Here is a 22,098-nt window from a genome sequence, read left to right on the forward strand (position 1 = left end):
TTTTTGAGACCATGAACCATGCGGGTAGCCAGCCTCTGGACTCTTTCGAGATGCTGTATGTCTTTGAGGAGATAAGGAGAAGAGGCCTGAATCCCATACTCACCAGCGTGACATAGAGTGGTAGGAATATGGCTGCTGTGAGCATTCCGAATGACCGTCGAATCAAGAACAGAATTCCGCGTGCTTTATTGGCAGCATGGACGCACTGGGCTGAAGGCGAAAAGGAGGAATCCACCAAGATACCCAGGTCCTTTACCTGATCGGTCCTCTCCAGCAGCAGCCGACCCGGCTCGAAATCAAGTTGAGTTGCAGGAGTAGAGCCGACAGGCAGATGACAGCACTTTGACACGTTCAGACACAGGTCCCAATCGTTAGACCACTTCCAAATTTGGTGGAGGCATCGACGAAGATCCTCTATATTACCGCGAGGAGCGACCAGTTTGATATCGTCGGCAAATAGAAGGGTGTGTTGCGTGAGGTCGTCGGGCAAGTCATTTATGAAGACTAAGAACAACAAGGGCCCAAGCACTGAACCTTGAGGCATGCCACTGCTCGCACTGGAGACGTCGGACCGCGAACCATTAACTTGGACTTGGAAGGAGCGATCTGAGAGAAAGGCACCAACCCATCGTATAATATCCGGATGGAAACTATATGCTTGAAGCTTGACAAGTAATATGCGGTGGTTTACCGAGTCAAAAGCTTTGGCAAAGTCCAATAAAACGATGTCAACAGCATCACTATCATCGAGGATGCGCGTCACCAATTCTTCCATTACTAGTAAGTTGATCAAGCATGATCTCTTCAGCACGAAGCCGTGTTGGGAATCAGAGATAGAGGCTGTGTTTAGGAGGTGGAGCATCATACTTTTCTTAAGGATGGTTTCGAACATCTTGCTGATTATTGATGTAAGGGAAACCGGTCGGTAGTTAAGCGGGTCTTCACGGCTCCCTTTCTTGAAAATTGGGCAGATTATCGCTGTTCTCCAGTCTGCAGGTATAACACCCGTCGCCAATGACATATTGAATAGTCGTGTTAAGGGCTCGCAGATGACCGGAGCCAACGCTTTGATAACCCGTGGGTACATGCCGTCAGGGCCGTGACCCTTGTTGACATCGAGGCCTTGAATAACACGTTTGACTTCATCCCGCGTGATGACCAATCGAAGCATTGGAGGTACCGATCTATCAAATGGAGGGGGTTCACGACCATCATCTTGTTTGAAAATAGTTGAAAAAGCCTCGGCAAATAATTGACTCTGTTGATAAGGGTCCTCAATCGATATGCCTGTTGAGTCTACCAACGTTGCAATCTGGTTGTTCAAGCGGGAATTCCGCTGGACATGGGCAAAGAAGGTTTTTGGATTGCAACTGGCATTTGCCGCGATTTTGTATTCATAACTGAAGCGTTCTCTCTTTTCAATTTTCACGGCTCTGTCTCGTTGAGTTTTGTACACCTCAAAAGCTGCAGTCGAATCCAGATTTTTGAATTCAGCCCAAGCAATATCTCTGAGTCGACGTTCTCGTTTAACCTTCTTCGTTACCCAGGGCTTGTGTTTCTTCTTCTTGGGAAGCCAACGGGAACTGCCTGGTCAGTCAAACAGATTACATATGCTTTGAGGGATGACCATAGTTCGTCAACTGAGGACAACGTCATCAGGGATCGCCAGTCCAGAAGCGCGGAAGCCTCGGTTAGAATTTCAAGATTAATTGCAGAGAAGACTCTACGTGGCAGCGAAGTAGTCGTGGGCATAGAAAAAGTTGTGTGCATGACGAACTTCAGGACCGCATGATCACTCTTGGCAAGAGGGGCACACACAGATACGTCTGACACTGATCTTGGATAGCGGGAGAATACCAGATCTAGCATAGATGGCTGCTGCCCAGACCGATGCCTTGTCGGATATTCAACATGTTGCGATAGAAAACAATCTTCAGCCACGTCAAGAAGGGCCTGGCCGAAACGGGAAGATGTTGTACAAATTGATGCGGGCCAATCGATCGTGGGAGCGTTGAAGTCTCCTAGTACCAAACATTCATGCAAAGCTGAAACGAATCTTATCGCTTCGAGTAAATGAGTATCGTCCTGGGGGTCGGCAAGAGGCGGCCTGTAGACAGCCAACACGGGCAGGCAAAACTCAGATAGGCTCAGCTTGCAATAGACGGCATGGAATTTTGTTGTAGGTTGAGCATTAGTGGGTAGAATACCGCTGGACGGTTTGTGCTCAGACTTAACATACACAGCAACACCTCCACCTCGCCTTTTTCCTCTGTCACATCTGAAAAGGACGTAGCCCTGCAGGTGGATTTCTGAGTCCTTTACTGCTGGAGTCAGCCAAGTCTCGGTGATAGCTATCACATCAGGGGAGTCACGTATGGCCAGTGTAAATAGTTCGCTGAACTTTGGGAATAAGGAGCACGAGTTGGTGTAGACGATGCTGAGCTGTGAAGTCTGACGGGCGGGAGTTGGGGAACAAGCAGAATAAGGGGTATCAGAGATAGCGTCGTTGACGGGGGTATCAACTTCACTTCGATTTGCCCTCACATCACTTTCCCTGTCAGCACTACAGCATGGGACCAGATGTAGGACTTGATTATCTGTCCATCTTGGATTCATAAACCCTTCTCTCCCATTTGTTTCCTCATCTTTAGTTCGGATATTAAGTTTCTCCGGCGAATTCTCTCTCTTAGTGAGTATTCCTCGCGAAAACCCATATTGGGGTCCTCCCAGGCATGCGTTTGAGCTCTGTTCAGAAAGACTGAAGCCTCCCGATCGGAGGAGAAGATTACCCTTATTGGGCGTGGTCTAGTATCTGAGGTTGGGTTCGCTTGGAATCTTCCTAGCCGAGCGACCTTATGGACACTGACATTTTCGTTCACAGAGAACAATTTTCCAACTAAAATGGAAACAAAATTAATGTCATCTTTTAGGCGGTTTATGCCTGTATCACAGGTGGATTCAGCTTTACCATAAATTATTGCTGATCTTGAGTGGGCAAAATGTTCTCTACTATGAGCTGCGGTATTCGATTCTTCATTGGAAGATTTCGAAAGGGTGGTATATATCATCATCATCATATATATATATATGTACACATGGGCACAGGATGTCACCAACTGTAAACAACATGAAGTACGAAAACAAGCAAGTTATATACGCAAAAGATTGAAAACAGGACAAGCAACAGAAAGAACAACCCTTCATCGGTTGTCAGCCGTTCATTCATATATGCACACACACATACATACGAGGTTTGATCAAAAAGTATTGGGACTGGTGCTATAAAAAGAAAACTACAACACACATCAGTTCAGCATTTAATCTCCTTCAAAGTAACCCCACTTCTGAAACCAAAACACTTTATCCAGAGTCATATTCATTGATGAAAGAATTCTTGGAACTCCTTTTTTTTAAGAAAGCAAGCAGCTGTCCTGTTTAATTCTCTTGGCTTTCCTCAACATCTCGAAATCTTGATGGGACCTTCCACTGCAAAAACTGAGGCTTGGTTTCAGGGTCATCGTCAGGGATCCATAATTCGTCATCTGTTATGACATCACCATTTCCAAAATGTTTCTGTCATCCTAAACACAATCAAGGAGATCCTGTACAGCTTAACCCCAATCTTCTTTTTCAGACGACAACACTTAACACACTTTACATCGAAGCACTGCTAACATACAAGAGAAGTGAGCAAGAATGTTATACCATAGTATGCAAGCGTTAATGTGTGCCAAGTGGCAGCTTCATTCTGCAAACTTTAGCTTTATTACCATAGTAAAAGCCCCAATAGTACAAGTGTTTTTAGTGTGACATGTATGTGCATCTGTGTTTGTTTCCTGATCATCACTAGACAACTGGTGTTGGTTTGTTGACGTCCAATAACTTAGTAATGGAAACTGACAGAATAAGTAGGACTTAAAATTAAGTCAATTAGTTCAATGAAAATCCTTCAAGGTGATGCTCCAGCATGGCTGCAGTCAAATAACAGAAACAAGTAAAAAGACAAAATATTATCTTCTTTGTTGAAGATATCTAACAAACAAATTCAGAGTAAAAGATGTATAGGATTAACTCATACCCCAGTACCTAACTGGTATCTATTTTATCGACCCCAGAAGAATGGAAGTGAAGTCAACTCCAACAAGATTTGAACTCAGAACATAAAGGGTTACAACTAAAAGCCATAGCACAGCAAACTGCCTAACAATCTATCAATTCTGTTGATCCAATTATGAAACAGAATTCCAGAATAAATATATTTAATTAATTAAAAGAAATATTGACTTACGATATTAATAGATCAGCAATATGATTGTGCCCTTGACTAAGGGCAACTTCCCTTGGAGTCTCTCCCTTTGAATTGGTAATATGTATAACGTCAGTACCTACTTCTGTGAGGACTAGACTTATCACTTGGGGTAGACCATGGTGAGCAGCAAAAAAAAGGAGATTAGCACAGGCTGCAGGTTTTCCTGAAATGATAAAGAATAAATAAAGTCAATAAATATGAGAATAAATCTATAAAAATGAAAGAAAACTCTGGAAGGAAAAAATACACAAATGAAATCAGTTTTATCTGTTTTATGTACATCGTGGCCAGATCTGGCCTCTCACACCTACCCTACAATGTCATTCTAAAAATAAAACATATCATCTAAATTTTGAAGTTATGAGACAGTGCATGGTTATATGATAGTGGTAGACATCAATTGGTCTCGAGGGGCCATAGATCTGCACCCCAAAAAATCATGTCAACTGCTGATGGGGGTGCAGCATTTGCCATAGCTGTAGAAGCACACACGGGAGTGGCAGTCATGCATACAGTGACAACATTTGAAGGAGCTCTCTGCCAGGGTTACTGGCTTTTCATTCCGTTGAGTGCTCTTTTCTTTTTGTCTTCCCTTCACTTCATCCCCTTTCGCAGTATTTGTCTCCAGTGTGAGCAATCAATTGCGACTTACTCCAATCTCTGGATGTCCAGATCATATCTCTCTTGCAGATGTCCTTGAATCAAAGATGAGGTCGTCCTCACGCTCTTGCGCCAGGGACTAATTCCCTATATCTTAAGTGGAGAGTTTTTGCAATAAAGAGGTGAGGCTGTGTTGTTAAGAAGTTTGCTTCCCAGCCACATGGTTTCAGGATCAATCCCATCGTGTGGCAGCTTTAGCAATTGTCTCCTACTACAACCAAAGACAATCAAAGGCTTGTAATTGAATTTAGTAGGTGGAAACTGAAAGAAGCCTGTTGTGTGTGTGTGTGTGTGTGTGTATAAATGTGTTGTGTGTAAGTGTGTATATGTTTGTGTCTCCTTGTTTTGACAGCACTGGATAGTTGTAAATGAGTGTCACGATCATACAAGTGGTATCATTCATTTCTAATACTCTTCAAAAATAAGGAGGGGGGCAGTGAGCTGACAGAATCTTCAGCATGCTGGACAAAATGCTTAGCAGTATTTCATCCATCTTTATGTTCTGTGTTCAAATTCCAGTGAGGTCAACTTTGCCTTTCATTCCTTCAGGGGTCAACAAAATAAGTATCAGTTGAGAACCGGGGTCAATGTAACCCCTGAAATTGCTGGCCATGTGCCAAAATTTGAAACCAATATCTGCAAAAGCATGTCTTGCCATAGGGAAATATTACCTTGCTTGGAACAAGAGAGGGTTGGTGACAGGAAGGGCATCCAGATGCAGAAAATCTGCCTCAATGAACCCTGTCTGACCCATCCCAGGTCCTTGCTGGAAATAACAGCCAAATTGACCTCAGATCACAATTCACCAGTTTAAGAAAGGGAACAGTTGGATAATGTGGTCCCAGCTATAGTGTATATAGGAAGAGAGGATGAAGACCATGGCAGGGACGCTTTTGATCATAGGTCTGTTTGATCAGTACTGACCTAGAGATAAACAATAACCCTTTCACAATTAAAAATAGGTCAACTACCATATGTTACTCAAAGAACAAGATCTGAGGGTGAACGGAATATTTTTTCTAATTCTTTTTTAACTGTTTGTTTGTTTTTTTCTTTTATATATTGTTTATATTTATTTTAATTTACATATGTTTTATGTTTGATTCAAAGAATACATTAGTGCTATTGTTGTAATAGTTCCAATAGCAGATTAAGGTAACAGTTTTTGTGTGTGTGTGTGTGTGTGTGTGTGTATATGTGCATAAAAGTATATGTTTGAAGAGGCTCTAAAATAACAGACACACACACAATACTAATAAAATACTCCCCTTTTTTTTTTCTTTTTGGTATTCCGATTAATTTGGAAAATAATTTAGCGGATGGATTTAGTAAAGTAAATTAACTTTTAATAAAATTACTTGTTTGGGACACAATTTTAAAATTTCCTAATGAAACACAGGCATGGCTGTGTGGTAAGAAGCTTGCTTCTCAACCACATGGTCCTGGGTTCAGTCCGACCATGTGACATCTTAAGCTGACCATAGCCTTATGAATGGATTTTGGTTGAAGGAAACTGAAAGAAGCTTGACATTGGATACAAGAATGTTGGTCAACCATGGCTCAGATACAAGGACAAGCTGAAGAGTAACCTTTCAGCAGTCAATATAACTCACAACACCTTTGACCAAAGGGCCCTTGATGAACAAAATGGAGATTGTTATGTCAAAATGGTGTAAGAGACTTTGTTTCAGCATTAAGAGGCTTCAGGGTGCAAAACAAAGGAGAAAAGCGGCTGCACTTATACCGCCTGCAATCCTCATATTTGCAACATCTGAAGGTTTCTCTTCAAATCATTCTCTTCAAAAGTCATATTCAGCATAAGCTTTATGACTGATAAAGAAAGTGTAGGTTATTGGGTGTTCATACCTGTTGCTTCTGCTAAATATTAATAAATAAATAAATGCGTGTATCATCATCATCATCGTTTTAACATCCATTTTCCATGCTGGCATGGGTTGGATGGTTTGACTGGGGTCTGGAAAGCCAGTAGGCTGCACCAGGCTCCAATCTGATCTGGCAGTGTTTCTATAGCTAGATGCCCTTCCTAATGCCAACCACTGCGAGAGTATAGTGGGTGCTTTTTTACATGCCACCAGTACAGGAGCCAGTAGGGCAGGCCTGACATTGATCACATTCGGATGGTGCTTTTTACATGCTACCAGCACAGGAGCCAATCAGGGGGCACTGGCATCGGCCACGATCAGAAAGTGCTTTTTACATGCCACTGGCATGGGAGTCATATGTATGTATAAGAGATAGAGGGCTGAGATATATGGTGCATTGCTGTACTCATAAAGATCTGCCCACCACAACAGAATTGAGATCCTAAATTCAAGGTGTCACATAAAAAGCATTGGTGTGGGAGTTGGTACCACATAAAAAGCACTGGCGCTGATATCATATAAAAAAAACACTAAGTAGACTTTGTGAAGTGGTTGGTGTTAGGAATGGCATCTAACCATAGAAACCAAGCCAAAATAGAACCTGGTATGGCTGCTGGCTTTTCCACATCAATCCATTTAACCCATGCCAGCATGAAAAATGGATATTAAATGATGGTGTGTGTGTGTGTGTAAGTCTTTATGTGTTTGTCCCCCACCACTAGTTGACAACCAGTATTTGTGTGTCCCTGTAACTTAGAAGTTCAGCAAAAGAGACCAATAAAAAAAAAGAAAAAGAAAGTACTGGGGTCGATTCATTGAACTAAAACTCTTCATGGCAGTGCCCCAGCATGGCCGCAGTCTGATGACTGAAACGAGTAAGAGATAAACAACATTCTGTGTATAGAACTAAAAACAAATGACACCACGTGAAGGGAAACTTTATTTACAAAGATTGTGCAGCACCTCAAGAAATGGACTGCAAGCAAATGATGGGCTTCTTTCAGTTTCCATCTACGTAATTCACTCAGAGGGCATTGGTTGGCCCAGGGCTATAATAGAAGACACTTGCCCATGGTGCCATGCAGTGGGGGGACTGAACCCGGAACCGTGTGGTTGGGAAGTGAACTTCTGAAGCATTACAGCCATGACTGTTGCCAATCAAATGATAAAGAATGGTTTGGTTTTAAATGTGTAGAGTTTTAAGAAGTGAGGTTCTTCTGTTTCTTGATTCTGTGGGATGACTTTGAGTGGGTTGGGAGGGGAAAGAGTCTTATCACTGTTTTACAGCAATGAAAAAGAAAGAAAGAAAGAAAGAAAGAAAGAAAGAAAGAAAGAAAGAAAGGAAGGAAAGGAAAGGAAGGAAGGAAGCAAGGAAGGAAGAATGAAAGAGTGAAAGAGTGGAAAAAAGAAAGCAAGGAAGGAAGGAAGAATGAAAGCGTGGAAGAAAGAAAGAAAGAAAGAGTGGAAAAAAGAAAGAGTGGAAGAAAGGAAGGAAGAATGAAAGAAAGAAGGAAAGAGTGAAAGAAAGAAAGAGGAAGGAAGGAAGAAAGAAGAAGAAGAAGTTGAGATAAAAAGAAAGAAAAATAATGAGGGGGGAAGAGAAAGAAAAATAAGGAGGCAAAAATGTATAAAGAAAGAGAAAATAAAGAAAGAATAGAAGAAAAAGACAAAATAAAAAAAAGATTGCAAAAAGAAGGAAAAGTCTGGTTTCGTTAATGCTAATTTACTATTTACTACTAATAACTTTAATTATTTCTAAATATAATCTTGTAATTGTTTATTGAATGTGGTGATGGGTGAATGAAAGACTTCTACGTCTGTATGGAGGGAAGTGAAACAATTCTATGTTTATGAAGATTTAAAGAAAAACTCTAAGAATTATGTACGTTTAGAAATGTCTTTTAAAATGTATAATACATTATAATATCTTTCTATATAAAACGATTGCTGTCTTCAGTATTTAAAGGTTATTTTTTTGACAAATAAGGCAGAAAAATATTAGATGAATAATATAACTTACATGATAACGGGCATGGAAACTTGAAAAAAAAGTTCATTCTCAACTATTACTCACCAGAAACGAGCCTCTCTCAATCTCTTCCTCCTACATTCTCTCTCTTCCCCTCTCTGCTATTTATATATCACTTACTCTCTCTTGTCTTTCTCACTCACTATGAAAGCATTTCTTTGAAACTGCAATAATGTTTTTAGCATGTAGGTTACCATGGCAACTGAGGCCCAAACCCACACACAAAGTTGACTAAGCAGTCGGAAGTATATATACACATATACACATACACACATACATGTATGTATATATGTGTGTAGTCCAATGAAATGACATAACTTCAGTGAATGGTGGTGCTATAGTACTAACTCTTCTTAGGGAACACCAACCACTTCTACCACCACTAACACAACCACCACCACCACCAACAACAACAACAACAACTACCACATATAACGAACAGCAGCCAACCTAACCTAGCACCTGCTCAACTCATCCTAACACCAGAGGAAACAGTAAAAAAAAAGTTTCACAGCAAAACAGATCACAGAATTCATACAAGAAAAGGATAGCAAAAAAAAAAAAAAATTAATTAATAAGATAATAAGCAAAATAGAACAATTCTTTCTTATTTCTTTTTTTTTTTCCTCATTTTCTCCAAAGTCCAGCTCATAATAGTTTATTTAGTCTGGTGATGGAACACCAGACTAGTAGAATGTACCTACTATCAAAAGCTACAACCGAAACAGCACATGGAAACGTAGAGGTGTGACTGGGTGATAAGGAAACTGCTTTGCAACCACGTGGTTTCGGGTTCAGTCCCGTTGCATGGCATCTTAACTAGGGCTGGTGCCTTCTACTATAGCTCTGGATTGACCACTGCCTTGTGAGTAAACTTAATAGATGAAGACTGTTTGGAAGTCCGCGCACGCACGTGTGTGTGTGTGTGTTTGTGTGTGTGTGTGTGTGTGTGTGTGTGTTTGTGTGTGTGTGTGTGTGTGTGTGTGTGTGTGTGTGTGTGTGTGTGTGTGTGTGTGTTTGTGTGTGTGCATGTGTGTGCGTGCGTGTGTGTGTTCACCATCACTTGACAGAATCGTTAGCACACCAGGTAAAATGCTTAGCAGCATTTTGTTTCATGTTTATGTTCTGAGTTCAAATCCCACCAAGATCAGCTTTGCCTTTTGTTCTTTTGGGGTGGATAAATTAATTATCAGCTGAGCACTGGGATCGATGTTATTGACTTATCCCTCCCCACCAAAATGGCTGGCCATTATTATTGTTGTTGTTGCTCTTGAGGCGAACTGGCAGACTCCTTAGCAAACCACACAGAATGCTTCGTGGCATTTTGTCCATCTTTATGTCCTTATTTCAAGTTCCACTGAGATTATTTTAGCCTTTCGGAGTCAATAAATTAAGTACCAGTTGAGCACTAGAGTTGATGTAATTGATTTTACCCCCACCCCACAAATTGCTGGCCTTGTGCCAAAATTTGAAACCATCATCATCATTTTTATTATTGTTATTAAGACAACAAGCCAGTAGAATGGTTAGCACACTGGGCAAAATGCTTAGGGACATATCATTCATCTTTACATTCTGAGGTTGACTTTGCCTTTCATCCTTTCGGGGTCGATGAAATAAGTACCAGTTGTATACTGGGGTCAATGTAATCAATTTATTCCCTCCCCACAAACTTCAAGCCCTGTGCCCTCAATAGAAGGGATTATTATTATCATTATTATTATTATTATTATTATTAAGGGGTCAGAAAAATACCTAGTGGTATTAACTCCAGCTCTTTACGGTATGAGTTCAAATCCCACTGGTGTCAACTTTGCCTTTCAGTACTAATGAAGTACTGAGTCAATGTAATCGGTCAACCCTTCCCCACCAGTTTCAGGCCTTGTGACCATGTCAGAAACGATTGTTATTAAGTGATAGTGCAGGTGGGGGAAACCGTTGGGACACAAGACAAAACAACTTGCAGTATTTACTTACACTGCTATACTCTTTTTACTCTTATACTTGTTTCAGTCATTTGACTGCAGCCATGCTGGAGCACCACCTTTAGTCGAGCAAATCGACCCCAGGACTTATTCTTTGTAAGCCCAGTACTTATTCTATCGGTCTCTTTTGCTGAACTGCTAAGTGACGGGGACATAAACACACCAGCATCGGTTGTCAAGCAATGCTAGGAGGACAAACACAGACACACAAACACACACACACACACATATAAATATACATATATACGACAGGCTTCTTTCAGTTTCCGTCTACCAAATCCACTCACAAGGCATTGGTCGGCCCGGGGCTATAGCAGAAGACATTTGCTCAAGATGCCACGCAGTGGGACTGAACCCGGAACCATGTGGTTGGTTAGCAAGCTACTTACCACACAGCCACTCCTGCGCCTATATGAATCTTATTGAAATTTCACCAAGGTCAACTTAGCCATTTATCTATCCCTCCACAAAAAAAAAAGTACTTGGTGGAGGTGGGGGCCAGTTTAATTAACTACCCCCACCTCCTGTTTAAGTTGGTAGAATGGCAAAAATCATTAGAGCATGAGACAAAAATATCCTTGTGGTATTTTTTCAGTAAAGTTTGGGTTCAAATCCTGCCGTGGCTGTGAGTTTTGCTTTTCTTCTCCGTCCAGGCTCTTTAGAATAAAAAAACTGATTAAGCTCAAGAGATGATTTAATCAAGTAATTCTACTTACTCTAAACTGTTGCTGTTGTGCCTAAGAAATAATTATTTCTTTATGTAATATAAGCTCTCTCCCTTCCTCGTTTCCTCATTTATCTCTCCTTGTGTTTCTCTCACACAATTCTCACTCTTGTTTATTAATCTCACCCTCTTTCTCTTTCCCCCTCTCTCACACACACACACACACACACACACACACCCTTCTCTATCTCCGTTTCAACTTTCAGTATGGCAGCTTCCATTGTACTCTTTTAATTTGTTCTCTTGTTCTTTGAATGAAATAATCTAATCATTCAACAACTGAATAAAGTGAGTTACAAATAGAACAGCTCTACAACCAATATTTTTAGATTTTCTGCTGTTTTAGTTAACAATTATTTAAAGATTTATGATGTTGCAGGGATGGAAACAAAAAAGTTGGAAAAAAAAAATAGAATAAAATGCAAAAAACCACAATTATTTGATAACCTCTTTTCATGGGGTCACTACCAGCGAATAAATAGTGCACCTTACTGATATCACTTAAAGCTGGCTGAATTTTAGATGATAATAGCTAAAGGCTGAGCACAGCAAGCAATAGGCAGCATACATCAAAATGATTTACAAGGCCTAATGACTCAAAGGTCATGGCATTATGACTCCAGACAAGATATATTTACTCTGCTTACCTTAGTGAAAATAAAACTCCTTCACACACACACACACACACACACACACACACACAAACAGGTTTCTTCTTTTAAGGCATTAAGCCATAAATTAATTATTCCAAATGGTCATGCAGCGATTCATAATCAGTTCATTCTCCAAATGTTAACAGAGATGTGACAATTTGCAGTTTGATTTTGTTTATATTATTTGGATATATATATATATATATATATATATATACATACACACACACACACACACATATAACCCACCCACCCTGTGGGTGAAATAAAGCCACACTGTGTTGGAAGCAAGAACACACAGCCTTGTAATAGAATTTGGTATATACTGTCAGACTCAGCCAAAAATCCAAGACACTGTCAAAATTGTTTGGTGGAAGTTATAGTATAAAACTTTAGTTATAGTATAAGACAACTAATCTATTGTTAGTAAAGAGATTCCCCCTGTTGACAGATTAACCTTTCAGCATTCAGAATTGCACTTTCAAATCTAATGCTTAGTCATTCCCATTGTTTCAAGTTAACCATGCTTTATCTCATAGCTTTGAGATTCTAATGGCAGTGTAGGAAAGGTGTGAGAGGCCAGATCTGGTTAGTTTTAACATAAAACAGGAAGAGATATTTGGGCTTTGACATGGCCAGGTTAAATGCTAAAGGGTTAAATTGTTATTTTTTGATATTTATGTAATTCTTTTACTGAGAATTTTCAAATGTAATATATGTATAATATATTATAAAAGGTGCAGTCATGACTGAGTGGTAAGTAGCTTGCTTGCCAACCACATGGCTCCAGGTTCAGTTCCACTGCATGGCACCTTGAGCAAGTATCTTCAACTATAGCCTTGGGCCAACCAAAATCTTGTGAGTGGACTTGGTAGACGGAAACTGAAAGAAGCCTATCGTCTGTGTGTGTGTGTGTGTGTTCCCATGCTTGCCCCCCCACCACCACCACCACTCGACAACTGGTTTGGAGTGTTTACATCCCCCATAACTTAGTGGTTTGGCAAAAGAGACTGATAGAAGTACCAGGTTTTAAAATAAAAAAACATTGAGGTTGATTCATTCAACTAAAAATCCTTCAAGGTGGTGCCCCAGTATGGTCGCAGTCCAATGACTGAAACAAGCAAAAGATAAACAGCAACAATGCCTTTAGATTATTACTCATGTTTGAAAACTTTAGGCCATTGTTTTACATATTTATTATACAGATGTGAAAAGTTTGATATTAAATGTCTCTCTTTTACTCTTTTACTTGTTCCAGTCATTTGACTGCGGCCATGCTGGAACATCGCCTTTGGTTGAGCAAATCGACCCCGGGACTTATTCTTTGTAAGCCCAGTACTTATTCTATTGGTCTTTTTTGCCGAACCGCTAAGTGACGGGGACATAAACACACCAGCATCAGTTGTCAAGCAATGGTAGGGGGACAAACACAGACACACAAATACACACACACACACACAAACAAACATACACACACACACACATATATATATATTTAGTCTAATTCACATACATATATATGACGGGCTTCTTTCAGTTTCCGTCTACCAGATCCACTCACAAGGCTTTGATTGGCCCGAAGCTATAGTAGAAGGCACTTGCCCAAGATGCCATGCAGTGGGACTGAACCCGGAACCATGTGGTTGGTAAGCAAGCTACTTACCACACAGCCGCTCCTGCGCCTGTATAGAACACGACTAGTGAAGACGAAGAACCAACTAAATAATTTGTTGGGCAATTTGAAATTGTGAAATAGACTAAATACAAGCAAGTTGTAACTTTAGAATCTGTACCCGAAATATGCAAGTAAGAGGAACATGATGGGTAAAATACTGTTGATGCCCATTACACATTTCAAAATAACAGAGGTCGACTGATACAATGTAAACTGGCAGATACCTAAGGATTTATTTCCTAAATTAATTAGATCTTAGAGATTAAATGATGCATAATCAAAGTGTCCAGAAATATGACTTTTCTGTAAATACATGTAACTCATGCTAAAGAAACTTAATAAAAAGCTAATGATAAAGGGAATGGCTAATATCCCATATTGGTTTTATATTCGTTAATGTAAGAACATGACTAACTCAACCACTATGGAAACAAAATTAAAATAGTTCACATCGGGAAATTATTTAAAAAAATATTTTGCTTTTTTAAATCAAATTAAAGTATGATTTTAACCAATTAAATTTAAATGATTGTTGAAATCATAATAAAAGATAATGAGTTATAGTAATATGAACAAACTGGTTTTATTTTAAAAAAAAGAAAAAAAACTTACATTATGTAAGGAACTCTGAAAGTTGTAAATTCATCTACATGTTTTTTGCAACTTTCTAAAGAATATATTGTGGCACACCAGCTAATGTGGATGTAGAACAGTTGTGGGAGAAGAATTTTTATAATGATACAAGAGACAATCCTAAAATGATGAGAAATGTTACATTTAACAGAACATTGTTCTAGAGACATTAACACTGTTTTTGAGGTGGGTCTCTCATTTTAGATTCTTAAGGATGGTTCTATTCTAGAAGACTCTTCACACTACAAAACCGGTGAATATTAAATCAAGAAGCAAAGTAGAATTTAATAGAAAATCAGAAATGGAATTTTATCTTTTTACAAAAATTAAAAAGCAAAAAGCAACAAAGAAAGAAAAGAGGAAATTGCTGCATTAGCAAATTATATAATTATTCAGCACTTCTAGAATTCCATATGTGAGAATTTTGACAAGGAAAGCAGATTTGAATCACCATCATTTGAAATCATTAACTCTTTATTTTATGTATTAATTATATATTATGCTGCAATTCACCAATAATAAATAATTGTTATATTTATTTATAGGAACAAATGCCATATATAAGCTTTTCTTTCTAATTGCCAAGTAAATGCAGATTCAATTAGGGATAAACAATTAAATAAAAGAATAAAATGTTTATTTTCTTTTGTGTTACTACATAATGATTAAATAAAATATATTTTAGATGAAGTACACATCACCTTTCCAGTCTTTCTCAGAAATTGTAAGCAGAGCTAACAATGAGAAACAGACTGCGTAAATGCAAACAATTAGTTTTTCTTGATATATACAAAATATATAGGCACAAGTGTATCTGCGTGGTAAAAAGATTACTTCTCAACCACTTGACCAAAGCCTTGGGAGTGGATTTGGTAGACAGAAACTGAAAGGTAGGTAGGTAGAGGTAGAGGGGGGTGTGTGTGTGTGTGTGTGTGTGTGTGTGTGTGTGTGTGTGTGTGTGTGTGTGTGTGTGTGTGTGTGTGTGTGTGTGTGTGTGTGTGTGTGTGTGTGTGTGTGTGTGTGTGTGTGTGTGTGTGTGTGTGTGTGTGTGTGTGTGTGTGTGTGTGAAATAAGTAAAAGATTGTTATTTTATTGTTTCTTTTTATTCTTAATTCTTCATAGCTTTGTCATCAACATTTTAGCATCCGCTTTTTGCATGCTGGCATGGGTCCTTACAAGACACACTGAGGTAATTTTCTACACACACAAACACACACTATCATCATCATCATCGTCGTTTTAATGTCTACTTTTTCATGCTTGCATGGACCATATGTGATTTGTTGAGACAGATTTCCTATGGCTGGATTCTTATTCCTGTCACCAAAACCTCACTTATTTCCAAGCAAGATAATATTTCCCCTTGGCCAGACATTTTTCACAGAAGACTGAAAACATCACTTATAGAATAGTAATGCTCATTTACAACAATCATCACATGGTGTCAAGACCAGAGTACACACAAACACACACACACATATGTAGGCACGTGGCTTAGTGGTTAGGGTGTCAGCATCATGATCGTAAGATTGTGGTTTCGATTCCTGGACCTGGTGACGTGTTGTGTTCTTGAGCAAAACACTTCATTTCACGTTGCTCCAGTTCACTCAGCTGGCAACAATGAGTAACGCTGCGATGGACTGGCGTCCTGTCCAGCTGGGGAACACATACGCCATTGAAGCCGGGAAACCGGGCCCATGAGCCTGGCTAGGCTTTAAAATGGCACATTTATTTATTTTTTAAAGGCGGTGCTCCAGCATGGCCACAGTCAAATGAAACAAGTACAAGAATAAAAGAATATATATATACATACACACACACAATGAGCTTCATTCAGTTTCCATCTACCAAAACTACTCACAAAGTTTTGATCAGTCTAGTGCTATAGTAAAAGACAAGTGCCCAGGGAAGTTCCTCAATCACATGGACACATCTGCCTGTCTGTGGATAAAGGGGATATGTCTCTTTGCATGTGTGTGTGTGTGTGTGTGTAAATGTAAATAAAAAACAAACGAATAAAATGATGGAATTCAGTCCTGTTAAATGAAGATGTCTTGGGCCATTCATAGAACATTTATTCCACAGCAATTACATCATGGAAGAGCAGCTTTGGTCACCAAACCTATTCTATTCACTTTCCATTTATTTTAAGTGTCAAAATTTTTATCCCACATTTGTGACCTACTCTCTGAAGCAGTTCCATTGACACCAAGAGTGGAACTGGGTCAGGTCACAAATGCTTGGAAAATTTTGATATCTTACAAAATAAAGGAAAAGTAAATAAAAGTTTGTTTTTGCATATTTTAGATGGTTAGAATGGCTCTTCTATTATATAATTAATTGCTACAGTTTCAACAACTCTATAATATGCGCAGAAGTATATACAACATCAACATCATAGCCACCAACTAGAATAACATTACTTTCCTTTCTCGAATGTAGGTGGCGCTCTGCAGCCCAGTAAGAGTGCAGAGCTCCACCTACCTAGGAGAAGACCACTCTAATGTAAAACTTACAACTTGTTGGTCACTGCTGAACCACTGCGGTCAGACCTCCAACTCTGAAGAGTAGGATCAGATTGCACAGACTGACACAACTACCAAGTGCAGGCAGGAATAAAAGCCCTGCAGTGAACCGGTCTTAATATCCTGCAGTGAGCCGGTCTTAATGATGGACTCAGTTGATAGCCAGATCTACCTTACATGTGACAACCACTGTTCAATACAATTCCAGATGTTTATTTCTTTACTGCCCACAAGGGGCTAAACACAGAGGGGACAAACAAAGGGATTAAGTCGATTGCATCGGCCCCAGTGCATAACTGGTACTTATTTTATCAACCCTGAAAGGATGAAAGGTAAAGTTGACCACAGCAAAATTTGAACTCAGAACGTAACAACAGACGAAATACCTATTTCTTTACTACCCACAAGGGGCCAAACATAGAAAGGACAAACAAGAACAGACAAACGGATTAAATCGATTATATTGACCCCAGTGCGTAACTGGTACTTATTTAATCGACCTCGAAAGGACGAAAGGCAAAGTCGACCTCGGCGGAATTTGAACTCAGAATGTAACCGCAGACGAAATACCGCTAAGCATTTCGCCTGGTGTGCTAACGATTCTCAGATGTTGGCAATACTCAAACACTGAGAATGACTTCAAACAGAACAGTTTCAGGAAAATGCAATCTTATTCACTCTAATTTAAGTGACACATAATTAAGGTTGATTGGTGCATAGGGTCAACTAAAGTTAAGCATTTTAATTTTTAATTCACATATAATTTTGTATTCGATAAAATGTAGATGAAAGCTATTCAGCTTTGGCCAGGTTCCAAACTAGATAACTGTTGTATATCAGCTTCAACAATCAACAACTTTTACTGTTGAAGTGTGAAAAAGAGAAAGAGATAATACAATATATATTTAGCAGCCCAGTAGCTACACATCTTCCACAACTCCAGTTTAATTACTGGACATACTAAGAAATACATTTTCTTCAAAGGGTCTACATTCTTTTCTAAAATTCCAAACAAATCTCTTTCACCTTCATGTTCCTTGTACATATAGCTTACAAGTTCAAACAAGTATAAAATTAACAACACAAGATTCAGTTTTTCATATGATACATGAAACTTGACCAATTTTAATAAATTTGATTAATAAAATTGGATGATTTGTAGACTTTCCCATGTCTCAGGCAACAAAATAAAAACTGGTAAGAACTATCCCACAATCTTACTTCAATATTACTAATTAACCCTTCAGCATTTAAACCAGCCATACCTGGTCCAAATATTCCACCTATTTTTATGCTCAAACCATCCAAATCTAGCCTTTCTCACCTACTCTACCTCAGGTTCAGTCCCACTGTGTGGCACCTTGGGCAAGTGTCTTCTACTATAGTATCGGGTTGACCAAAGCCTTATGAGTGGATTTGGTAGACGGAAACTGAAAGAAGCCTGTCGCATATATGTATGTATATATATATATATATATATATATATATATATATATATATATGTGTGTGTGTGTGTGTGTGTCTGTCCCCTCCAGCATTGCTTGACAACCAATGCTGGTGTGTTTACGTCCCAGTAACTTAGCGGTTCAGCAAAGAGGCCAAAGAGTAAGTACTAGGCTTACAAAGAATAAGTCCTGGGATCGATTTGATCAACTAAAGGCGATGCTCCAGCATGGCCACAGTCAAATGACCGAAACAAGTAAAAGAATAAAAGAGTAATCACATCATATAAATCCCAAAGCTAAGAGATAATGCAGGATTAATTCAAAATAATGTGAATAAATAATTTCTGCATTTGACAGAATAATCTGAATGCTAAAAAGTTAATACAATACTTTTTACACTATTTCAGTTTATTAACAGGATTTTTAGGGGTGGAGAGAAGGACAGAAGATATATGGTGTAGGATTGAGAGGAACCTTCAGGTTTGCCAAAGGTGTAAAAACCTCTCTGCAATTGGTGCCATAGAAAAATTCACCCAGTACACTCTGTAAAGTGGCTAGTATTGAGAAAAGCATCTCGCAATAGAAACCAAGCCCAAATGAATCTTAAGAGCCAGGTGTGATCCCTCAACTCTTGCAGGTGAGCAGCAATGACTTATCTAACACTGACAGCATGGAAAGTGAACTTAAGATGATGATGATGATGATGATGATGATGATGATGGTGACGACGACGACGGTGTTATTTATTATTCTTTTACTAGCTTCAGTCACTAGACTGCAGCCATGTCTAGGTATCAACTTAAAAAGGTTTTAGCTGACCATATCAACCCCAGTACATATCTCAGCCTGGTACTTATTTTATGGATATAATTTTATCAACTGGCAAAGTTAGCATCTTGAACCAGTTTTTTTAACCAGGGAGTCTGTCTCAAACAAAAACGTGGACAGGAACAAAGGCGCACACACACACATGCATGTGTGCATGTGTACATGACAGGCTTCTGCATAGTTTCCGTCTACTAAATTTCACTCACAATTATATTGATCTACCTGAGGCTATAGAAGACACTTGTCCAAGGTGCTGCACAGTGAAACTGAACTGGAACCCATATGGTAATGAGACAAACTTCCTGAAGGCACAACCATATCAATACCTATTCAGAGACCCAATTCATATTGGTTCCAAATTTTAGCATAAAGCCAGCACTTTTCGGGGAGGGGCAAATCAATTACATCGACCCCAGTGTTCAACTGGTACTTATTTTATTGACCCAAAAGGATGAAAGGCAAAGTCAACCTTGGTGGAACTTAAGATCACAATGTAAAGTGGGATGAAATGATGCTAAGCATTTTGCCCAACATGCTAACAATTCTGCAAGCTTACTGCCTTAGAGACCCAATTAGTATTCATTTCTTACAGCTAAAGGCCTGAGATAATGCATGCTTTTCTCAATGGCATTAAAGCATAAGTGATTTGTGTTGAGTTCATTTGGTTTGCAAGAGGCTTTCTTCTCATTCTTTACAATCAATCTTATCTAAAATGACAGTTTATTTCTTCCAGCTGAAACAAAAATCCTTCAACCATTAACAAACCTACGTCTTCAGCTTTTCTCTTCCATCAATTACTATGTAAACCATTGATTTCTTCAACTTACTACATCCAATTTCCAAACTCTCTCTAGATATATCCTATGTCTGTTTCTTAAAGTCCTACATCAATGTGCAAAAGCAATTTCTTTCTTAATAGCTTCACTCAAAACTGTGATGATGGATGATGCAATGAATTACCATCCATTTACCAAACTTCAAATATGCTGTTCCATCACCAACCTTAGCCAAAACACCCTAATCCTCTTCTATAAAAATACCACCTGAATTTATAAGGATTGGTCTTTTTGGGAACCAAATATGACATCTGCATTGACTCTATTTATGTTGGAGACTTCAAAACAAAGTCTTCATAACAAATATCATTATGGACCCATGTTGGCCAGGTACTTCATCACTGACCCTAGCCTTAGCCATAAGTATATTCTTATGATGTTCAGTTCATGACCACAAGGCTTCAGGGTGGGTCCCAGTGCATGGCATCTTAAGCAACTGGACCCACAATTCCATTAATAGTTGTAAGTATCTATAAAAAAAATTGAAATGGAATTGTGGGTCCAATTGCTTAAGATGCCATGTGTGTGTGTCTGAGTTAGTGTGTTTGTGTGTGGATACTCATGCTAGTGTGTGTGTGAGTGTGTGTAAAATATTGTGTAATGGAATGTTGTGCGAAATGTCTTTATAATAACTATTTGTACAAAAAATGTGCATGAAGCCAATTAACCTTTGTCGGTGCAGACCATTAGAGAAAGCTTTGTAAATGCATAATATGGAAAGAACAAAAAGCTAGCAAGAAGGATGGATCTTAATGATATCTGTCAAGTTTAATGGCGAATTAACAGCTTATAAAAGCAAAAAAATGAAATAATGTGATTAGGAGGAAGAACAGCTGCTATGTCAGGTCAATGTTGCTGTAATTATAACTGCAAGGTCAAGAGTTCAGCCTTAACCATAGCCTTTCTGTTTATGCAGGCTGAGCAAGGCAGATAACTCTTCATTCTTCTTTTTGCTTCAGTGAACTGAAGAGAGTTCTACTGTGTAAGGAGAATGGTTGGGAAATTATGTGAGCAACCATCAGGAAAAATAATTGCTCTAGAACCATAATAATAATTATTATCATTATTATCATTATTATTATTATTATTATTATTATTATTGAGTTTTATTGTTTGTCTATGAATCCTGCCAAACGCGAGTTTTCTTTTCAGGTTCATGATGCTACTAGGGCCAATACCTCCCACTCCCTCAGGGTTGGCACCCTCAACGTTGGCACACTGAAAGGCAGATCTGGCGCGTGGCCGTTGCCAGTCTCGCCTGGCCCCCGTGCCAGTGGCACGTAAAAGCTCCATCCGTTCGTGGCCATTGCCAGCCTCGCCTGGCCCCCGTGCCGGTGGCACGTAAAAAGCACCATCTGATCATGGCCATTGCCAGCCTCGCCTGGCCCCCGTGGCACGTAAAAAGCACCATCCGTCCGTGGCCGTTTTCCAGCTCCGTCTGGCACCTGTGCCGGTGGCACATAAAAAGCACCTACTACACTCATGGAGTGGTTGGCGTTAGGAAGGGCATCCAGCCGTAGAAACAATGCCAGATCAGACTGGGCCTGATGCAGCCTTCTGGCTTCACAGACCCCAGTTGAACCGTCCAACCCATGCTAGCATGGAAAGCGGACGCTAAATGATGATGATGATTATCATTATTATTATTATTATTTCAAATTTTTGCCACAAGGGCAGTTTGGGAGAGGTGGGGGGGGGAGTCAATTACATCAACACCAATATTCAACTGGTACTTATTTTATCAACCCTGAAAAGATGAAAGGTGAAGTCGACCTCAGCGGAATTTGAATAACAACAACAATAATAATCCTTTCTACTATAGGCACAAGGCCTGGAATTTATGGGAAGCGGGAGAGTCGATTACATCAACACCCAGTACTTGACTGGTATTTTGTTTTATCAACCCTGAAAGG

General features: G+C 39.3%; 1 protein-coding gene across 12 annotated transcripts in view; it reads right to left on the bottom strand.

Moving 5' to 3' along the window:
* The window catches only part of LOC115223565 (rho guanine nucleotide exchange factor 28), a 490,764-nt gene that overhangs the window by 336,554 nt on the left and 132,112 nt on the right, over positions 1 to 22,098 (bottom strand). For all 12 annotated transcript variants that reach the window (XM_036511308.1, XM_036511277.1, XM_036511280.1 and 9 more), the window contains one exon: positions 4,289 to 4,472. In XM_036511308.1, the coding sequence (XP_036367201.1) occupies positions 4,289 to 4,472 (184 nt within the window). The remainder of the gene's footprint in view (positions 1 to 4,288; positions 4,473 to 22,098) is intronic.

This window comes from Octopus sinensis, linkage group LG2 (genome assembly GCF_006345805.1).
Source record: "Octopus sinensis linkage group LG2, ASM634580v1, whole genome shotgun sequence".
NCBI lineage: Eukaryota > Metazoa > Mollusca > Cephalopoda > Octopoda > Octopodidae > Octopus > Octopus sinensis.